The sequence below is a fragment of the Necator americanus genome, chromosome I, assembly GCF_031761385.1.
Source record: "Necator americanus strain Aroian chromosome I, whole genome shotgun sequence".
In the NCBI taxonomy this organism is placed as follows: domain Eukaryota; kingdom Metazoa; phylum Nematoda; class Chromadorea; order Rhabditida; family Ancylostomatidae; genus Necator; species Necator americanus.
Window position 1 is genome coordinate 32,453,388 of NC_087371.1, and position 21,885 is coordinate 32,475,272.

Sequence of the window (21,885 nt, forward strand, 5' to 3'; positions counted from 1 at the left end):
TTCCTTTTAAAGAATCTCTTTAACCCTTTTTACCTTTAATCTGATGAATTTTTAAGACTTTTAAACTACTGAAAAAATCCTATTTACATTTATTCTCTCCTCTTTGACTAAGTTTTTTTTACTATTATTATTACTTATTTTATTATTCAAGGAACTCGAGGATTTACTCAAGGAAAAAAACTAGTTTTCGGCATTGCTTGAGGATTATAATTTACCTTTTGGATAATATAGAAAGTAATTGGAAAATAGAGTTTTTTTCCTACTACTTCACTTATTTCAAAACACTTTTTCACTTTTTTTTCTGTAATTTTAATTCTACACCGGTAGGATGAGCCGGGTAAAATAATGAAATGTGTAGCTTAATTTTGCTAACACCTCATTATTTTCAAAACCTACCGTTATACGGAATTAAAAGTAGAATACACAAAACAAATATTTTCAAATTAGAATTTGAATTATTTGCCCAAATCTACATTCTCCAATAAACTTTATTTTACTTGTTAGTTTATTTCACCATTTCATTTATTATTTTATTTCATTTTATACATTTTATTTTAGTCTATTTTTTTTCTAAACTGTCATGCAAAAAAAGAGCCGATGATTATTATTCTAGGAAAGTAGTTAGCAAGATCAGTAGCTTTTTTTCTTGGATGAATTAGATAAAAATAACAATAAAATACACAGAAAAAAATTAACGGATTCGAGAGCAGAATTTGTTCCCTAGGAAAAAGAAGAAAAAAAAACACTTTGTATGGGCCGATTCGCCGATTCTGCTGAAAATATCACCGCGAAAGTCTCTCATCAAAGCTGGATAAAGTTCGATATTCTTGTCTCGCTCTGAACAGAAGGCGCAATTTTTTTTTCAACGACAAATTAAATAGCTTTTTAATCGCTTTAAAGTGATAGTTACAGGGTTTTCTATATTATTTTTTTTTAAATTTCTTCTATATTATTAACTTTCTATATAGTTGTTATCTATCTTTTTTTTTAAACTTAAAACTTTTTTTGCAAATTGGTTACGATGGAAAGCTTTATGATAATATTTTTTCATTGATTCATATTGAGCGAATTTAATTTATTACTCTATTCGAGCAGTACTTCATTTGTTTCAAATTATTGCGACTAAATTTTTAGTCAAATTACACATAAATAAATAAATAAAATTCCAAACTAGTACACTACTACGTAATATGGGAAAATGTAGCTAGAACGTGAAAAAAAAAACTGGTGAGAAAAATTGCAGAAAAAACTTGCAAGAATGTAGCTAGAGGTGAAAAAAATACCAGAGAAAAAATTTTATGCAAGGAAACATGGATTAAGAGGTGGAAAAAAACGAGAATCGCCTTATTTTTCTGGAAAATAACGTAAATAACTACTATAGCGATGGAACAACGGGAATAAAAAGCCAGCCACGTGAGATATTGCGAAAAAAAGCGTACGCACGCACGCGTGAACCCAACGGAGCGCCTGGATCTATTGGCTCTTTTTTTCTTTTCGTTTCGTTTTCGCTCCCTGACGCGGTGCGGTTATAAACAAATCTCCGCCAGCGACTAGAAGGAAAACACAACACTTTTCTTCACTTCGTCAGCGTATAAACAAAAACTAACGCGATCTTTAGCGCGATCCTCGAAATCGGATCCCATATTCCGCTAAGTTCAAGGAGTAAAATTTCGAGGATCCCGAGAAGCATAGTTAAAACCATTGGACCAATTTAAATGTATGAAACGAATCAAAAACAAAAATTTGTTGAAAAATAGCAGCAGCAAATCTATTTGAATTATTTTAAATAAATAAATATCTTATTTAGTTTATTATTTTAAATGAATAAATATTTTAAATTAAAATTATTTATTTAAAGTTAATTCTGTGAAAAAAATAAGGGGTGTCATCTAAAAATCTCGAAGGTACACTATTAAAAAATATATTAGAAAGAAGTATGCCGAGGTATTAAGAAAAGGACATGTTTGAATTCTATAAAAAAGTTTTTTTTTTCTCTTTTTTAACTAGATGCTATTTTCATGATGAAAACATGACTACTTTGGCCTATCTCTACCTCAACCTCATCCATCCTGCTGTCATCACAGTTTATACCTCCTTGCTCCTACTTTTGGAGAGAAAAAATCGCCAGCTTTTCAAGAAAAAAAAATCCCAAGAATGTCGGTTGCAAGAACTAACCACACATCTCTGAACTTCGGGGATTTGCTGATGTATTTAGGCTTTTCAGTTAGTACTTTAGGAAAATAACATCATGTGCAAAAGAGTTGTCAAGTTGTGCAAATCTGAGAAAATCCCCAGGGAATTTAAATCGTTTAAAGGCATCACCTCACGAATCTGAGGTGGTACGAATTTCAGGTGGAGTATTCGTATACGGCATAGTAGATTATGGAGAGGAGGTGGTTCCATCCATTTCTTGCTAATTGGCGTAAAAAACGACCCGGAATATGCGGCTCGTGCACACGGCTGGCGCGCTCCAATCGAACTCGATGTGGAAAATAGCGCGTCGGAACGCTCGAAGCCGTGGGGTGATGCCTTTAAAGTCGTATGAGTCTTATGAAGAAGCCCTGACTTTTCTCTTCGTGCAGAAAAATGAGTTTATCACCTCTAAAAATAAATTCTAAGAAAAAAAAACCAAAATAGTAAATAAAGTATTAACACAGTATAAACTATAAATAGTAGATAGTATTAACACAAGCAAATAATATAAATAAACAATATAAATACGAAAAAAATAATTAATAAAATAATAAAATGCTCATGGAATGGAGAGAAAAAAAAAGAAAAATTTAGCCTACACTGTATTTTCAAAAATTTACTTTGCGCGATGAAGCGCACATTTATGAGAGCGAAAATGTGAGAAAATGGAAAATCACAAATAATTTCGTATCGATCCAGTAATCTATTTTATTACTTTATTTGTATTTAATTCATTTATTTACTTATTTTATGAATATTTTTGCATTCATTTTACTATTATGACCTTTATTATTTTATTTTTTCATCATTATTTTACTTTATTTATGTAATTCGTCCACGTTTATTCGCTTCATTTTCTCTGCTTTATCTATTATTTCACTATTAAAAGAATTTCTCAAAGATTTTGTACTTTCTGGGTCTCTACTCAACCACAAAATCCTTATTTTTACATCTCTAACCCATAGAACTCATTGATCTATAAAAGGCTCAATAAAAGAAAAATCAAACATGTACGACTAAGAGAAAAAAGTTCAAGTGTAAAATTAATGGAAATTCCCCTAATATTTACCATTAAATGCTCAGAACTCTAAAAATCCTTGTTCATATGAGTTTAAAGAAGACATTTTTTTGCGGAAAACTGATTTTTAAAATATGAATCTGTCATAATCTGAAGTAAAAAGTTGTAATATGGAAGGAAAATTGCAAAGGAAAATGAAAAGGAAGATGAACTGCTGGAGGAAATGGAATAGAACCCCCTCCATCATTCATACGTAATGACTACAATTTCCTATTAATATTACTTAGATTACTTTACTGCTTATACTAGTATTATTTAAAATTAAATTATTAAAAGTAATATTTTATTTATCATCATTATTTAAATTATTTGTTATTGTTGAATATTATTTAAAATCAAATCTTTTAAATTTATTACTATTTAAAATTTCCATCTTCCCATTGAACTCTTCCATAAATCTCTCTCCTCTCCCTTTCTCATTAAAACGAGTGTTGAAAAAAATTAAATTTTTCTTTAAAAAAAATTTTTCGCCAATTTTCTGCTCTTTTTTCGTCCCTCGCTCTCGTTCTACTCCAGTATGACATGAAGAAATAAATAAGTAAGCAAAATATCATTTATACAGAATACCATATATATATATTTATTTATTTATTTGTTTATTTATTGTAAATGGTGTTGTAAATTGTAACTATATATATATATATATATATATATATATATATATATATATATATATATATATATATATAGAAGTATCACTTCTAGATTTACAATAAATAAAATTTATTTTTACTCATTATTTTTGCTTCTGTACTAGTTTTATAAACAAAAACTTAAAAAAGTAAATAAAAATAAATAAATAAATAAAAATCCCTCTCTAATCATTTAAATTCTGTTTTTTATTTTTTAGCTACTCTCATTTGGTTTTTGTTTTATGAAATTCCTTCAATATTGAATTTTTAGAAATATTTGTAACATTGCAGAAGACAGAAAAGGAATATTGGAATGATTTGAAAAACAAAAACCTAAAATATCTGAAGATAATTTCTTCAATTTTGAATTTTCGAAATATTTGTAACATTCAAGAGGACAGAAAAGGAAGATTGGAGTGATTTGAAAAAAACCTAAAATATCTAAAGATATGTAAATATCGATTGATGGTTAAAAAAAACAGGCAGAGTACAAAAATTTGGAGCTGGAAATTCGTCAAGTTCCTTGCAAATAAACAGTTATCGGGCAGCTTAGTGCTGCCGTAGAGGAACGATGAAGAAATGCGATGAAATTGTCGTGAATCGAAAAAAAATTTACTACCGTTGCCATAGTGAAACGACAATTTTTTCACCTACGGTGATCCAAGAATTTCTGGGATGAAGATTTCGCTTCTATATGATTTCCGAAAAGTTCTAGGTCCTCTTTTCTTTTTTGGAAAAAAAAACGGTTTCCTGAAAGGAAAAGTGGCAAGCATAAGTTTCATTTCTACACATTTTAATGTATATGTTACATGTTATGTTATATGCTTTTATGTATAGTACATAATTTCTAAAAAAAAATCCTAGGATCTAGCAAGATAATGTAGGAAAAATAACGAGCATAGGTTTCATTTCTACATAATTTCCAAAAAAAAAAATTCTAGGATCTGGGACGATATTATAGGAAATAATGGTATAATTTCGAAGACGTTCTAGGTTTTGGAAAAATCTTATAGGAAAAATGGCAGGCATAGGTTTCATTTCTATATGATTTCCAAAAAATTCCAGGATTTGGCAAGATATTATAGGAAAAGTGGCAAGCATAGGAGTCTACAAAGATATAGCTTATGGATAGATTTGCTAAAGAGAGTTACTTAAAAAGAAAGTTAGCTGAATCCTAAAAAAAAAGGATCCGCCAAGAAATTACATACAACAAAGTGGCTTATATAAACAGATATATCAGTGAAAGTCTTAAAAGCGGAATTTTTAGCCGGTGCTCCACATTCGATCGCCTGGAAATAACGCTAAGGTCAAAACGTTGTTAGCGGGCATAAAAAGTGCAATTCGAAGCAATTGTTATTCGAAAACTACTCATTCGGAGCGGAGCAGAAACAGCTGATTCGGAGAAGAGAAACTCAGCCACCGCTAATATTTTTTTTTATCATTATTTATATATTTATTATTTTCTATCTTTATTATATTTTATTTTTTTTTCTAGCGAAAGAGTTCAGAGGGAGAGAGAGAAAGAGAGAGAGAGAGAGGAAAAAATCCTAGAAAACCAGAAAATAATGAAAGCGATTGAAATAATTAGCAAAATGAGGGTAAAATAAACACAAGCACCTCAGCAATTGAAAACTATTATAATTTCATAGAATTCACCTTGCATGCAAATAAAATCGTTGATAACGCCCGTATCAGTTGACACTTTTTTTCTACAAAAAGTTTTTCTTCTATAAAAAAAGGAGCACTGCTACATACAAATGATTAATGGATTTAATGGATTTTATTACTATTTTATTTCATTTTCTATGAAAGTTTTTCTTCGGCAAAGAGAAAAAAACCCTGCCCTATGCAAATGATTAGATTTGGAATTTTTCGCCCCGTCGAAAAAGAAGAGAAAATTCTCCGAAAAATTGTGGGTCGTAGATTTTCTCAACGAGGAGGACCGAGGATCGAGCAGTAAGCATGTGGACATCCAACATTCGGACACACATGTGTATGTGTATATTGAGCGGAGAGCACACGAAACACACCACGTCCATCATAATCGCGGGCCATTTCACAAACGTCACATACGACGTCTGGCTCTGATTCTTGAACGGAAAATAAGCCCCGACACCGGCTATCTTCCGTACCGACAAATCGGTCCACGCTTGGATGATTTAATCCCGGTTCCCCAGCAATGTAACCGTCCTGAACGAGCCACTTCTGTGGGTCGAAAAAGCCTAGGACACCTTAAAAAAGACAATTAAGGCAACACCCCATGAATCTGGGATGGTACGGGTTTCGCCAGGGTTATCCCTATACGGGTGTCGTAGATTATGTGGAGCAGGGTGATTCCGTCCATTTCTTCCTAATTGCCCCGCGAAAAAAAATGGCCCGAAAGATGCGACGCGTGCACACGTGGCTGGCGCGCTCCAATCGAACTCGTCGAAGAAAATAGCGCCCCAGAACACTCGAAGCCGCTTCCTCCAGGCCGTTTTTTTTACGGCGATAAGGAAGAAATGGACGGAATCACTCTCTTCCCCATAATCTTCGACCCTGTATAGGCATTACCCGCCTGGAACCCGCACCACCCAAGATTCCTGGGGTGATGCCTTTATCCTAAGCCTGTATTCCGTATATTTGCCCTCAGGAGGATAAATACCATGGAAATGGAATCATCGCCGAGTTAAAATCGTCTAATTGTGCTATTTAACATTATTCTCTTGGTTTCCTCACGGAAACTCAGTGCAGGGTACATCGTTGTGGGACCTACTATTTGTTGAATGAGCATTTCCACTGTTAGTGCGAATGAATATGGTACATTTATCCATGGGAAAGTTCCTCTGGATAATAGTACATGCTACAGGGCCCATTTATTCCTCAGGGCACTTTCACCCAGTTGACTAAACGCTACTGGATACTGGCAGAGAAGAATTGACGAGAACTGGTCCCCATTTTTCGCTAATCACTACTAACCGAGCACACCTTTCCCCAGCGTCCAAAAAATCGTTCTATCATCAGAACTCATATCAAAATTTGTGGTAATCTCTAAAAAAACATACCTTTTTAATGACTTGGACGATTTTTGGTGTGGAAACGGAGCTGCTTCTCAACGATTTACTCCATTCCGATGTTTGGACGTTTGCAAATGTTGTACAACTGGTACTACGCATTTTTACGGATCAAGATAGACAGTACGGTAGATGATGGTGGCGATGGCGATGGGGACGGTGGTGACGGTGGTCGTTTATATGAAAGCTCCGAGCACAAATACGCCCTCTATCCGTCTTTCTATTAAATTATCCCTCTCTGTTATTATCCAGAGCGTAATAATCTGGTTATTTGTTCTTTTATTCATAGAGATTTCATTGTGTACCAGCCAGTAGACAGTATGGGATGAGGAGAGACGTAGACACGACGATAAACGATGGATATCAAGCGATGCGGATGAGAAATGGCCGACAGCTATGTATGTATACGTGGTCACCTTATTTTACGAACGTGAACGTACCTTGATGATGATCCAAGAATTTGTGAGAAAGAACAGAGACGTAGACAGTTAGAGAAACACAATTTTTATCGGAAATAGCAAAAGAAGGTTTTTTCCCCCGAAAACTACAATAATTCCAAGCAATCGAACGTAGTGTCGCACGTAGAATTTTTCAGGATAAAATTTCCCGAAAAGAGAAATCGCCAGACAGCGGAAAAAAATGTAAACTACTCCTCATTAGCGAGGCAGAAATCTGACTCCGCCCTCGACGACATCTCGACTCCCCTGGGAACACTGAGCTTGACAAAGTTAAAATTATTCCCATTTCCCACTGTTCGTGTACTGGTAATATTTTACAAAGCAAATACTTTTTTCATACTGTAGACTACAAATTCTGCAACAGCGCAACAAAAACTGTGGTGGAGAAATTCCGCAGGGACATTCTTCTGTGCATAAAATATGCTAGTTGCATAGAATACTCGCAACGTTGCGAATTATACAGTACTGTAAGAAAAAGAAACCGTATTTGCACATGATGTACCTAGAACGATGACGTCATAAGTATAGTAGGGAGAAAACGACAAAAAGCTCGCCGCAGTTGCGTAAGCGGCTGCGCTCGAAGCGCTACGGTGCGCCGTAGCGGTTAGGATCGTGTTCTCGTTAGCACCACACTCTTCGTTGCACAGTTCGCGATTCGGTCCCACCACGATTCCAAACTGCCGTCTCCAGCCCGTCGCTTAGAGCGCAGTCGCGCCTACGCAACTGCACCATGCTTCACTTCGTTTTCGCCCCGATTATAAAAAAAAAGAGAAGAGAAAGAGAAAAAAAGAAAGGAAAAAAGAGAGAAAAAAAAGAAAAAAGAAAAAAAATTTCAAAGAAATTACATACATAGCAGAAATCACTGGTAGACCTGTCCAAAAAAATTCAAGGATTAAAATAAAAGTAATAATGAGGTGCAACATTTTATGACTTGAATTTCGGATTACTGTAGAAATGACTGGCCGTAGCGGTAGAGAACAATAAGATTTTGCTTCAACAAGTTGCGCGTTCATTATCATTTTTATTATTATTATTTTATTTTTTAAATTACTTTTACTATTTATTTTTATTCTTCACAAACTGTGTTGCAAACGTTTATTCGAAAATTGAATCACTGAGCGAGATCTGGTCTCCGGCATACGTAATCGAACAGTATTACTTAACTAACTCTTCCAACAAGTACTCTTTCGATTCAATGCAGGAACTGTGAAGAAGGCATTTTAGATGGAAAACTTCATGAAGAAAGTCTGCACTCATAAAACCTGAACAGATGTGCAGAGACCAGTTCTCGCTTAAGTTAAAAAAAAAGAAACGTGACGGCAGTCCTAAAATTTTTCGATGCTTTGTTGTTGAAATTAGGAAGAAACTCATTCGCAAAAAAAAAAGAATTTAAGATAGAAAAAAAACTTAATTTGCCATTTTCAGGAAAAATTAGGGTGACAGGTAAATGCTTAATACCGTATTCATATCATCTCTATAAGAGGATGCACGTGGAAGAAAATCCTGCCAAAACATCAAAGATTCCATGGTTCGTCAAAAAAATTACTTTAGTATTTAGTTTGTCAAAAATTTATTTTTCAGTTTTTTTTCTGAAAAGAAAATGGTGAAGAAAACTGAAAATCATTTAGTATCGCAAATACAAAATTCGATTACCATTTTAAATCCTTATGGAAAAAGCGTGAAGAATGTTTATCTACGCGGAAAACTTTAAGGGAATTAATCATGTCCATGGAATAACATCGTAGGCAGTTCCGAAAATTATTAGCGTTGAAAATTTGGAAGAAACCCCAGCAAAATGGGACGAAAAAACCAGCAAGGAGGCTATAAGCGCCCGAATTCGCCCCCTCATCCCCCACCACGGGGATAAAAGAAAACCGAGAAACCAGTGAGAAAGCTCTTAGCGCCCGAATTCGCCCCCCTCTCACTCCCCACCACGGGGATCAAAGAATACCGATGGGATTAAAACAAGCAAAATCACAAAGATTTCAACAACAAAGCGAGTAGCACTAGCAGAATTCGACAAAAAACCCAGCAAGGAGGCTACTAGCGCCCGAATTCCCCCCCCAAGGATCAAAAGATGCCGATGGAATCAAGACAAAGTCACTAAAATTGTAACAACAAAGCGAGTATCACCACACGACCATGTTAGCCTAAAAAAACATTTGCCTCATCCTAATCAAGCGCGACTAAACTACGTCGGGAATAGGAGGAATAGGAGGACACACACTCATCAACTCCTCGAACCTTGTCCGAACAACAGAAAGCGCTTGTTCTCGAACGAATGAGGAGCACCTCATTAGTCTTCGGTCCGAATTTTCTGAAGAATCCGTCCGAAAAACGTCCGTGAAAGCAGCGACATACATTCACATCCACTACATACATCTAAGAGAACTTTCGAGGATCAACGAATCAACGGATGTGGTGGAGGATGAGTTTGAGCTGGAGCAGCTCCGAGTGAGTGTGTGTGTGCGAGCGAGCGGGTTGTGTGTGTGTGAAGCTGTTAAACCGAAGCCGAACGAACGAAAGCGAAGCAGTGGTTTGTTGTGACTGGTTACTCCCTTAGGATGTCGACGCCGATGCCGAATTTGTTCGTCCACGTCCCTGATTTTGTCGACTCGTTTTTCGATTTCGAATGGAACCAAAAACTGACATATAGCGAAATAAACAAAAACAACTCAGCAGCAAATCTGACACTTTCCCCATCGCTTTTTTTCTCCTGCGGAACAATTCAGCTACAGTCTTATTTACGAATCGTTGAAAAAAAAAACAAAAGAAAACCTCAAACATCAAATATTCCATGGTTTCTACGATTCTTCCTACGATTCTACGATTTGTTTCCCTTCTTTCTACGATTCTTTTTTCTTTGGATACAAAAAAGATCACTATTCATGCAAAAGATCGCGTGGAAAAATCCTAGAAATTTCCTGGAGAATTCCTGAAATCACTGAGTTTGAAGATGTCTTTTTATACGACCACGGCACGTCTCGAACACTTTCTCTGCTTCTCTGCGCGCTCAATAAATCGCACACTTTCTAATTTTCCAACATATTTTCACGCAGTTCTATTTAGAGAAATCAGAAATTCACAGATTTATACAAAAAAGATCACTATTCATGCAAAAGATCGCGTGGAAAATCCTAGAAATTTCCCAGAAAATCCATGAAATCACTGAGTTTGAAGACGTCTTTTTATACAACCACGGCACGTCTCGAACATTTTCTCTGCTTCTCTGCGCACTCAGTAGATCGCACACTTTCTAATTTTCCAACATATTTTCACACAGTTCTATTTAGAGAAATCAGAAATTCACAGATTTATACAAAAAAGATCACTATTCATGCAAAAGATCGCGTGGAAAATCCTAGAAATTTCCCAGAAAATCCATGAAATCACTGAGTTTGAAGACGTCTTTTTATACAACCACGGCACGTCTCGAACATTTTTCTGCTTCTCTGCGCCTCAGTAGATCGACTTTCTAATTTTCAACATATTTTCCAGTTCTTTTAGAGAAATAGAAATTCGTTTATACAAAAAGATCACTATTCTGCAAGTGCGTGGAAAATCGAAATTTAGAAAATCCAGATACTGGTTTGAGACGTTTTTTTTAACACGGGTCGAATTTTTGCCTCAACAAATCGTACACTTTCTAATTTTCCAACATATTTTCACACAGCTCTATTTAGAGAAATCAGAAATTGCACAGATTTTCTTTTGGTCCGTCCTTGTGATCCACAAATGACTAGACATCACGCTAGAAATTTAAATTACAGCACGTAGTTTTACAGAAAGAGCATCAGAGGAAATTACTATGTCACACGCAAAATTGCAGAATTCCAAACAAATTACTTCAATATCCTCGAAACACGAGTTTGATGAGAGCCAGGGAGTCCAGGGAATTCCAGAGAAAGAAAGCTGCTACTGAGAAAATAATTTACTGAGAAGAAAATGAACGAAAAATTCCGAAGCGAAGTGAGGTTGGACTGCAAATCTGGGTTGACTTAACCGAATTATTGGGATAGTCAGGAAGACTATTTTAAAATTACATCTTGACATAAAACGCAGCCGTCGCCGGCTTCCAAACAAAAAATCAAACAACTGTTCCTTTCTTAAACTTAAAAATCAAAAACAAGATTATTTCATATTCGTTAGCAGCATTAATATTTTGATGTTTAAATCAGCTGTCAATATTCCACAATGTTATTAAAAAGTTTTTTATAAAATTATAAATGGTAAAATAGAAGATAAGATTATTTCATATTTGTTACCAGCATTAATATTTCAATGTTTAAATCAGCAATCAATATTTACAATATTATTGAAAATTACATACACTAATCATTATTTATACATTTTTTATACTATTGTTTATAGATTTTTTTTTATATTTTTGGACGACAAATTCCTAAACGGATGTGGTCAGACTGCAAGTCAATTTATTAATTTATTAATTATATAAATAGTAAAATGGAATACCAATAAAGCATTATTATTACCTGATTTAGACCCTGAAACTATTCCAGACAATTCTAGATCACAATAATGAAAAAAAAATTAGTTTTTTCGTCACTAATGACTTCTAATTTTTGATTTCCTGAATTTCAAAGATGTCGCAGCTGAATACAATGAATTTTGGAACATTTTTTTATTATTTACTGTTTTTGAAAATAATTACACTATACTAGTTATTATTTTTTTAATTTATTTTTTATTTTTTTTTATTTAATTTATTTTTCTAAATTTAGTAACATATCATCGGTCCTGAGTGATAGGATGCTGAAAAATTGTGAACGTCGTTGATAACGAGTTAACCGCATGAAAATAATCCTCATAAATATTATCACTAAAATATTATCATCATAAAAAAAATCTACTTTTTTTGAACAACCCATAAAGGTAGATCAGTAGAAACAAGGCATAGTATGGAAACAACAAAAAATCGCGTTTTTTTTCTCCTATCCTATTTTTCTCCTAGGAAAAGGACAAAAGGTTCCTGAGATGCCTTGCCTATGATCAGCTGTAAAGCTGAGAACGAGCTAGAATTTTTGACTATTTGAAAAACGCCGAGTCACCAACTACTAGGTAAATAAAAATGATCAAAATTGAACGTCTGAGGTGTTGAAAAACTATTTCACTATTTTCTTTCAATTTTTTTTTATTTTTAACTATTTTGAATAATAATTTATATTTTCACTTGCACAAGTTCTGTTCCCCCTTAGCTGTCTTTTAATTCGTTCCATTTTGAAACATTCTGCATATTTTTTCTCCTCGATTTACTTCAATTAATTGGTTATTATTATTTATTATTTTCAATTTTTATAACTACTATCTACTTATACCATTTTTTATAACTATTTTATGATTTTTTTCATAACTAACTGGAAAACTCTCCTGTCTCCTCTGGAAATCCCACCAGTAGAGCTACAAAATCAATATCTCTTACCGAAAAATTTACGTTGGTTAATAGTCACGATGCAAACGAGAACTGGTCCCTACAGCACATCAAGCATCTAGTCCTAACTGAATAAAGGTGCCGCCAGTTATGCAAAGAACTCCTCGAAACAAGTAGGATATTTTTTCAAACTACTTAAAAATATGTCAGAGATTACAACAAGTACCAGTTCTAGCAAAACTTTTCGAAACCGCGGAAATTCTCCTTTTTTCTGCATTTTTTTTCTCAAAGACAGCTTATAATGAGTTTCAGATTTTTGAAAAAAAAAATAAATAGCGAACAAATAAATATCGATTCTGTCCAAAAAATATAAAACAAATGTTCTCGTCCATCTTGTGCCAATTTTCACAACATTTAAAAAATCCATAGTCGACTGCTGCATATCCTGCATCTTCGTATTTTCGTGGTTTTTTCGAACTGAGGTGATGAAAAACCGCTTAATGAAAAAAAAAAACCGAAAAAAAATCGGAAAAAATTCATGACAACATTTTTCTGGCACCATTCTTTTCTTTTATTTATTTAAACTCGTCGTGAACTTACCACAAGCGGTGGTGTTCGAATTTTTGCCGAAATTACTGTAGACGCGTCACAAATTCGTGGAACACTCGGCTGTTTCTGCTTGTCGAGTCGGCAATACTCGACCAATGCGCCTTCTTCTGGTGCTTCATTCTCATTTCCGTATGATGAGTACTGGAATAGCCAGGATATAGTAATAGAAAAGATTTTTTTAAATATATTTTTGTGAAAAAAATATTTTTATGAAATATTTTTTTTAATTTAATTTAATTTTTTAAAATTAGAAAAATTCTATAAATCAAAGAAAACGTATGTAAGTCATCACACTTAGTAAAAATAGAAGAGTATATGACACAAAATATCCGAAAAACAGACATTTTTGGGAAAAAAATAATTTGAATTCGAATTTTACTTACTCTTAATTTTAATTAACTCAAACTTAACTTTAACCCCTTTAACATTAACTTAACTTTAATTCAAATTTGAATTTTACTTTCTTTACTTTACTTTTACTCGAATTTGATGAATCAAGTGAATTTATTGTATTTTTGAATAGTATTGTAATAGATAATGTATTTTTCTTTGTCCCCTTTTTTGAGCCTGCTTATTTTTGTTTCAATTTCAATTTATTTCCTCAATAGTTATTTATTTATTTGTTTATTTATTTATTTATCCATTCACTTATTATTCATTTTTTAAAAATATTTATTCGTTTAAATACCAATACTAGTATTAATAAAGTAAAAAAATTAATTTAACTAAAATTATTGATTATTATTAACATTATTATATTATTAAATAATTTAAATATTCATTTATTTGTTCAGTTTTTTTCATTTAATCCCGTTCCAGCGGATTCTTTAATGGAACCCATTTACGTCCCATCCAATCATTCACTCTCCATCGAGGTCCCATTTTTCATCTGCTCAATCGGCTCATTCATCTGCCTATACACATATTTTTCGTTCATAATTTCATTTTTTTCCTGTCTTTTCGATCATTCGATGAGTTGATCCGGTACGTTTTCCACTCCCAAAAATTTCCATATATTTTGTCTGAGCGTTTCTCGGTTTTTGTTTTTTTTTGATCTGGGGAATAAGGAACCACTTTGTGGATTTTTCGCGCCACATTCATTCCTACTCTTCTTTCCTATTTTTCTATCCTTATTTTCATTTCGGTCTTTTTACCCCTGGTAGTTATATTTCATCCCATCACCACATTCAAACACTGACAAAATAACATTAATTAAAAATTAAAATTAATTAACTAATTTAATTGAATTAATCAATAACATAGAGATAATTGATTTTTATTATAATTTATTTTCTATTACTATTTCTTTCTTTTTTCATTGTTAAAGCGATGCAAGCGCAATGCAACGAAAAGTACATTTTCCCTCACCACTCTGTCTTCAAATCCACAATATTTCCATTTTTCTTTAGCCTCCTATGCTCCCATGGGAATTTTGTGCTAATCAAAATTTCCTGGGAATTTTACATTAATATCTCTTTTTTTCTCCAATCCCTCCTTGCACCTCTAAACTCTCTCCCGAATGTCCGTCATTACTTCAACTGCAAAATCGAACCGATGCGATCCTCGCTGCGATTCAAATCCCCCGTGTCTAGTTAAATTGTTTGTGTGGTTGCGTTCTTTTTTTTTCTCGTTGGTGATGTTTTTTGGGGGCGCTAATCCGCTCAGGACCGGCATGTGCTCGACGTTCTCGATCGAATCTTCAACGCGGCGCAGATTTAATGCGAAATTGTTAGCCATGCGCGCCTTTGTTCCTGGAAAAAAAAACGCGGAAAGCTCAGCATAAAACCAATTGCACTTGCTTTGACACTTTCGAACATACATTCTATTTCATTCAGGGATATTCTTGGAAAGAAGCACAGATTTACGGAGAAACGCGAATAGAGACGAAGAGGAAGGGGATCTGTTCTCGTGCCAATTTTTTTTTGTAACAAAAGTAACGTACAACTAATTTTCTATAGTTGAAATTTTTTTCTAGTAAGGACAACTGCCATAAATAAATCTAACACGGTGGAATGATCAACACGGTGCTTTCTTTTCTCAAAACTTGACACACAAGTTTCTGTAAGGGAACCCTGGACAACTCTCACAAATCCCACTGAGAAACCAGTAGATAGCAAAAGATACCTTTCTCGTGGCAAACCTTGTCTTTTGAGGACAACTGCCACAAATATAGCAAATTAGAGGGATTACTGTAGGATAACTGGACAATTTCTGTTGTGGATATCGTTACTGGACAATTCAAAAATTTTCTACTCATCTTGGCGAGAACTGTTCCTTAACTGTTCTAATGCGAATGTATCAGGTCTTCATTAGAACTCGCTTCATGCTCCAGGAGGAACAGTTGCCCTTGGAACACTTTTGAAACGCAGTTTTTCCCCCATACATAACTATCCACGAAACAAACAACGTGCCCTTATTTTCAGGACAGCTACCACAAATGAAAAATAAGCCAGCTATGAGAACAAGTTCGAAAACTGTAGATAAAATGCGTGAATATGTAGCGGACAACTGTCACAAGCCCATAGCGTCACTTTATTTTTCGTTAGTGTCGCATATTGTTTTGTAATAATTTGATTTTTTCGTGATTTCAATATTTTAGGACAACTAAAACAAACATAGGAAAAATCAATAAATCAATAATTCAATACCTCCGGATCATCTGTGACGTCCTGTATCTGGAAGTGATTGTTGGACGACGATGAATAAGGATTGACGGCGGCCAGCATCATTCTTGCGCCAGCGCCCTGTTAATCAATAGTTGCTATTTTTCGCGGAAAAAAATCGATAATCGATTAGGATGAAAAATGAATGTGTGAAATGCGAGGATGTAGCAGAATTTCCATTTTGTTGATTGGAAATTGATGAAGAATTGGGAGTTTTTAGAGTCGGCTTAGGTATTTCTGCCGGTGATCAAATAATTGTCCCAAAAGTCGTGCATTAATCCATATTTCAATGTTGCTGCTGTAAAATTAGTCAAGAAATTGTTTTAGTATATTAATATTTCCGAGGAGGTGGAAATACAGCACGCGAATAACTTAAAAGAGTTCGTAAATGAATAAAAAGGAGCATAGTTGTCCCATAACTCCCTAATCAATCAATAAAGAAGATCAAAGAGTGATGTTTACAAAGAAAATACCCAAAGATAAAATCTATATCATAAGATATCATAAGCATTAGCAAAAAAGCTACAGACCTACAGAAGAGGATCGTAGATCAGCATATTTGTAACAATTAACTATTTGTAACTTGAAAGTTGTCCCAAAAATAACGCATGGGCATATGTGTACTTGAAATAGATGGGGAACTACAAATAATTGGGATCGGATAAAGGGAGAGAAGATCAGGAAATTAGATCAGAATGGTTGTGACCTAATGATGAGCTCCACCCATTCGCTTCATTGTGATTGGTCAAGCTATAAAAAGTCGGAGAAGAAAAATCTCTTTAAAAAAATAATCTCCAAAAATCCAGAAAAACGAATATTCTCTCTTCTTATCGGTAATAATAATTATTATAATATTTTTCTATGTTCAAACAAACCCCTTTGATTGATTTACGATGCGGTAAAAAAAATAATGATTTTACTTTAACCGGGAAGGTAATATACGGACGAACTATTTAACACACATTTTTACTGTCGAAGACGGTAAAAAAAAACCAGAGAGCAATAATTAGAAAAAATACGGTAGCAGCGATCTAAAAATTTAAATTGGTCGATTAACTGATTTTTCTCGAACAATTTCATCCACTCCTCATCTCCGTTTTCATTAAAATTTTAATTTAATTTTAATTAATAATTAATAAATAAAATAGTTAAAATAATAATAAATATTAATAATAATAATTTAATTTTAATTTTAATTTTAATTTTAATAGTCCACTTCTATCTTTGGATCTTACAGTAGTCATCGACAGTACATAACAGGATCCACTAAACCTACAGTATGATCATGATCAAAAACCTTATTCTTACAGTAAAAAGCAAGTGCCAGGCGAATTCCCGAAAACATTCACCCGAAAAAACTTGTAGACGGTTCTGTATTCCAGGGGGAAAGGGGGGGGGGCACCAATCACCGCTGCAGAACAGTAACAGCTCATCCGGACGGCGCAATGAAACTTAAGGATTGCTTGGAATACTGCATTGATAGTGCGGTTAAGGCGTAACGAACACATAAAGTACGTGGTGCTATTTGACGATTTTCACTCCCGTCAGCAGAAAGCAAAAATGCTACCGGGTCCCACGTGAAACACCTTACGATGCGTGTGATTCTTCAAATATTTGGTTACACCGGTGAGGACAACATATCCACGAAATAACCGCGGCCACGCGAAGAGAAACGAAAACTAAAGGATGACTAAACGTCGGGTTACTGTAGTGTGTACATAGATGCAAACAGTCAAAGAACGGTTTCGATTCTGTGCAAGATAAGGGCGGAGTTTTTAGGAAATCTCCAGGAATTCTCCTGAGGAATTCACGAATAAAACCTTCTAAACCAAACTGGTCAACATCGCCGAGAAGAAAAAACCGACTCAAAACCGCGACGCTTCCGCTTCGCTTCACATATCAAGAATGCTGTAACTGTCTTGCACCCTCCTCAGTACAGTTCTCTTTAAATTAGCACTACCTTACGTTACGTTACGTGTTACGTGGATTACGTGGACGCATGTAACTGCTCAGAATCGTTAACCGAAAAAAAAGTTCTTCTAAAATTCGGGTCACAAATGCGATAGGCAGGACCCGGACCCCACCTTAGGCGAAAGGGGTTTAACTCATGGAGTGCAGCTCAAGTGAAGAGGATCGCTTCGCCAACCGCTTAAATGTGGAGGGGTCCATCGCCAGCCGCTCCAAAGTGAATGGGTCCCATCGTCAACCGTCCGAAAGTGAAGCGGGCTTCGAGTTCTGGCTCCAACTATCGCATATATTATTATTCGGATGATTTTTTAAAATAATCCTACCTTAACAGGCGCTTCAGTAAATCTCTCCAAATTTTTAACGGTTGCCAATTTTAAGGTAAAATTTAGGGGCAAAGGGCAAACCGTGTCCGGATGTCATGGAAAAAATTAAGGTTCAAAGAGAAAGGAGGGTATGCTTGTAGATACCACCTAACCAGTGATACGGTACGTGCGGTTTACTAGTCAGGACCTCTTATTCCATCTACCTCAAAACTATCCTCAACTACCTTAAAACTTAAAGAAATCAATAATTACCATAACAATATATGTACCGACGCAAAAAAAAAACGATCTAAACGATCCTCAGAGCAGCGTATCACAAAATTGACAATTTTTTGGATTTTTTGTTCGGATTTTTCCACAAATAAGTAATCGACTAAGTAAATGTAGAAGTGTAGTCACGAATAGAAGTCGGATCACGCTCAATTCCCCTCGAAATCCACGAAAAAGGCGAGTGAAACAGTTTTTGTGATCCCGTCTCCCCTAAGAAACAATTTATTACGGTTGATTTAACGTGGGCGATCCGGCAACGAGTCTACGATTCTGCAAATGGCTGACTTCTGCTGTTTATTTCGGTTAAACTACTTGAATCAGGCACATAAACAATGGCTTTGCAGCCCGCGTTTTACCGCGTAGTAAGTTGCATCGTTGCGGAGACAGGATCACACAAGCGTGTTTTACACGTTTTTTTCAGGATTAATAAACAGAATCGAGACGGGCCAAACTTATATTTTTAAACTACAATTTTACCCTTATCTATTCGTGTAGCGATCCAAAAATCGTAAATTTGGCGACATGCTGTCTTTGACGAAACTATAAACGATACTGATCCCCCACCCCCTTTTTCGCGAAAGATTTGATTCCAACTAAATAAATAAATAAATAAATCCTGAATATTATAATATTTAGTAATGATATAAAATAAAATAATAATAGTGATAATATAAATAACATAATATAATAATGTTTAGTAATAATATAAAATAATAACAATTCCTGATAATTATAGTCCTAATAATAATAATAAATTGAAATTGCTTCCCAAACAAGGCAGTAAACAACAAACTGAGGTGATCAGTGATTTGAAGTAGGTAGAAATTCTGAATGAGAAAGAGGGAAAAATAAAAAAAGTAAATAGAGATCAAATAAAAAATGAAAAGATGACCGAGTAGAAGACCACAGAAATCCAGGGAAAAGCAGTTCCTTGGAGAAATGAGAAGAGCACCTGACTCGCTAAGAAAAATGGAAATGAGATAACTTGCAGGAATGAACAACCGGAAGAAATTTCTGGGAAAAAAAAACAACCACGGAAGAAATATCTTCGAAAAAAATCAGCCACCACCAGCAGGTCTCGTAAAAACTGAGTGAATTGGACTGAGTGCCTCGTACTTTTGCCTCTCTCGCTCAGATCCAACCAGTTCCCAGTAGTTGTCGGTAAAATTACTGTTTCTACTGTGTCAACGGCACTCAGAAAGTATGTGGGCAAAACAAGAAAGAGGTAAGAAAAGTAAATAACGTTAAGCATACAGGCAGGGTCTGTAAATAGACGAAAAGCGAATAAATAAATAATTAGTTGATCCGAAAAAGTAAACGAACAATAGGGCAATAGAACGATTAAAGCAGGAAAAAAGAGGAAAACAACAGCAAAGAAAGGGTAGATGACTGGATGAGTGAGCAAATAATTCAACTAATCATTCAATTAAGTGGATAAGTAGGTGTTCGGCTGAATGAACGAATGAATGATCGAATAAAGCATTAAAGAGAGAAAAAGGGGCCCGAAAAAAAAGCGGAACATATATTTGAGTATAGGAGCTATGAATTAAACTAAAAACCAGATTAAATAGAGAAAAGGACAAGTGAATGTGAATTTCAGAAAAAAAAGAAGGAAAGAAAACAGTCAGAAAAGGGAGCTTAATGAAGTCTGAATGGTTGGAGGAATGAATGAATGAATGAATGAATGAAGAACGAGTGAAAGAATGAGTGAGCTAATGAATGAATGAACGAACGAATATGTAGATGAATGAATGAGTGAACGAATGAATGAATGAATGAATGAATGAATGAATGAAAGAATGGCTGAATGACTAAGTCAATGAATGAATGAACGAATCGGTGGATGAATGAAAGAATGGGTGAGTGGATGAATGAATGAATGAATGAATGAATGAACGAATGAATGAATGAATGAACGAGTGAAAGAATGAGTGAGCTAATGAATGAATGAACGAACGGATATGTAGATGAATGAATGAATGAATGAAAGAATGACTGAATGACTAAGTCAATGAATGAATGAACGAATCGGTGGATGAATGAAAGAATGGGTGAGTGGATGAATGAATGAATGAATGAATGAATGAATGAATGAATGAATGAGTGAATGACTGGGTCAATGAATGACTAAAAGAGTGGATGAATGAGTGAGTAGATGAATGAATGAACGAATCGGTGGATGAATGAAAAAATGAATAAGTGAATGAATGAATTAGTGACTGAGTGAATTAATTAATTAATTAATTAATTAATTAATGACTAAGTCAATGAATGAAGGAGTGAATGAAGGAGAGAGTAAATGAATGAATAAATGAACGATTATGTAGATGAATGAATGAATGAATGAATGAATGAATGAACAAATAAATGAATGAGTGAGTGAATTGATGAACGAAAGTTGACAGAATTCTACCCGTCACCTTCCAGCAACAGTCAGCAAATGCCTCATGTTTCCCTTCCCCACCACTCTCCTTCCTGCCCCATTCATTTTACCTTCGGGTAAGGCCAACCCCTAACCATTCAATGGTAGCGAATGGAGGGACTATTTGCACATGCAAATGCGATACCGTATCTCAATTACACAAGACAAGACTCTTTCCGGAAAAAATCCAGTACATCATTAGAGAACAAAAGAATCGCGGAGGTTGTGGAGAGTCGGTAAAAGTTGTCAAAAGCTCGCTAAAAATTATAAAAGAAAATAGGCACCACGGTATCGCACGCCTATGAAAACACGGCGATAACCGAGGTTGCGATTGAAATTTTTCGTGACGATGATAGTCGCTGAAACGAGTTCCTCTACGATGACGATTTAGAGAAGGTGACATCTTGAAGTGAAAACTAGATGATGATGAGGTTAATACGAAAGAGATGTGATCGTATATTACAACAAAATTATACTATTGACGCGTCCTTCAATGCCCGGCCGGAGAGGACACATTCATCAACGATTGCACTACGGAATCATAGATGGAAATGAAAATGAACAGAAATAAGTTCGAGAAATCATTGGAAATTACTCGATTGACTAGTAAAAAGAGCAATCTAATTAAAATTGAAGTTTAAAATTGAGAGAAAAAATTTTTTGTTTGGTGTTGACAGAAACAAATCGCTTGAAATTGAGCAGAGAAAAAAATTGGAGTTTTAATTAAATTAAAGAGAGAATGTACTCCACAGATTAAAGCGATGAAAGATTCACGATGCAGTGAAAACGGCCGCAAACCGTTAAGAAAATCCCACAATCCCGAAAAT

The 21,885-nt window shown here is 34.7% G+C and overlaps 1 protein-coding gene across 3 annotated transcripts in view; it reads right to left on the reverse strand.

Moving 5' to 3' along the window:
- RB195_007531 (uncharacterized protein) overlaps positions 1–21,885 on the reverse strand; it is a gene marked incomplete at both ends in the record, with an annotated part of 166,133 nt that overhangs the window by 96,035 nt on the left and 48,213 nt on the right. For 2 of the 3 annotated variants that reach the window (XM_064181211.1, XM_064181210.1), the window contains 2 exons: positions 13,404–13,553; positions 16,061–16,141. In XM_064181211.1, coding sequence (XP_064038015.1) covers positions 13,404–13,553; positions 16,061–16,141 — 231 coding nt within the window. Of the gene's footprint in view, positions 1–13,403; positions 13,554–16,060; positions 16,157–21,885 lie in introns of those variants that run through there. The other variant, XM_064181209.1, reaches the window with a different exon arrangement.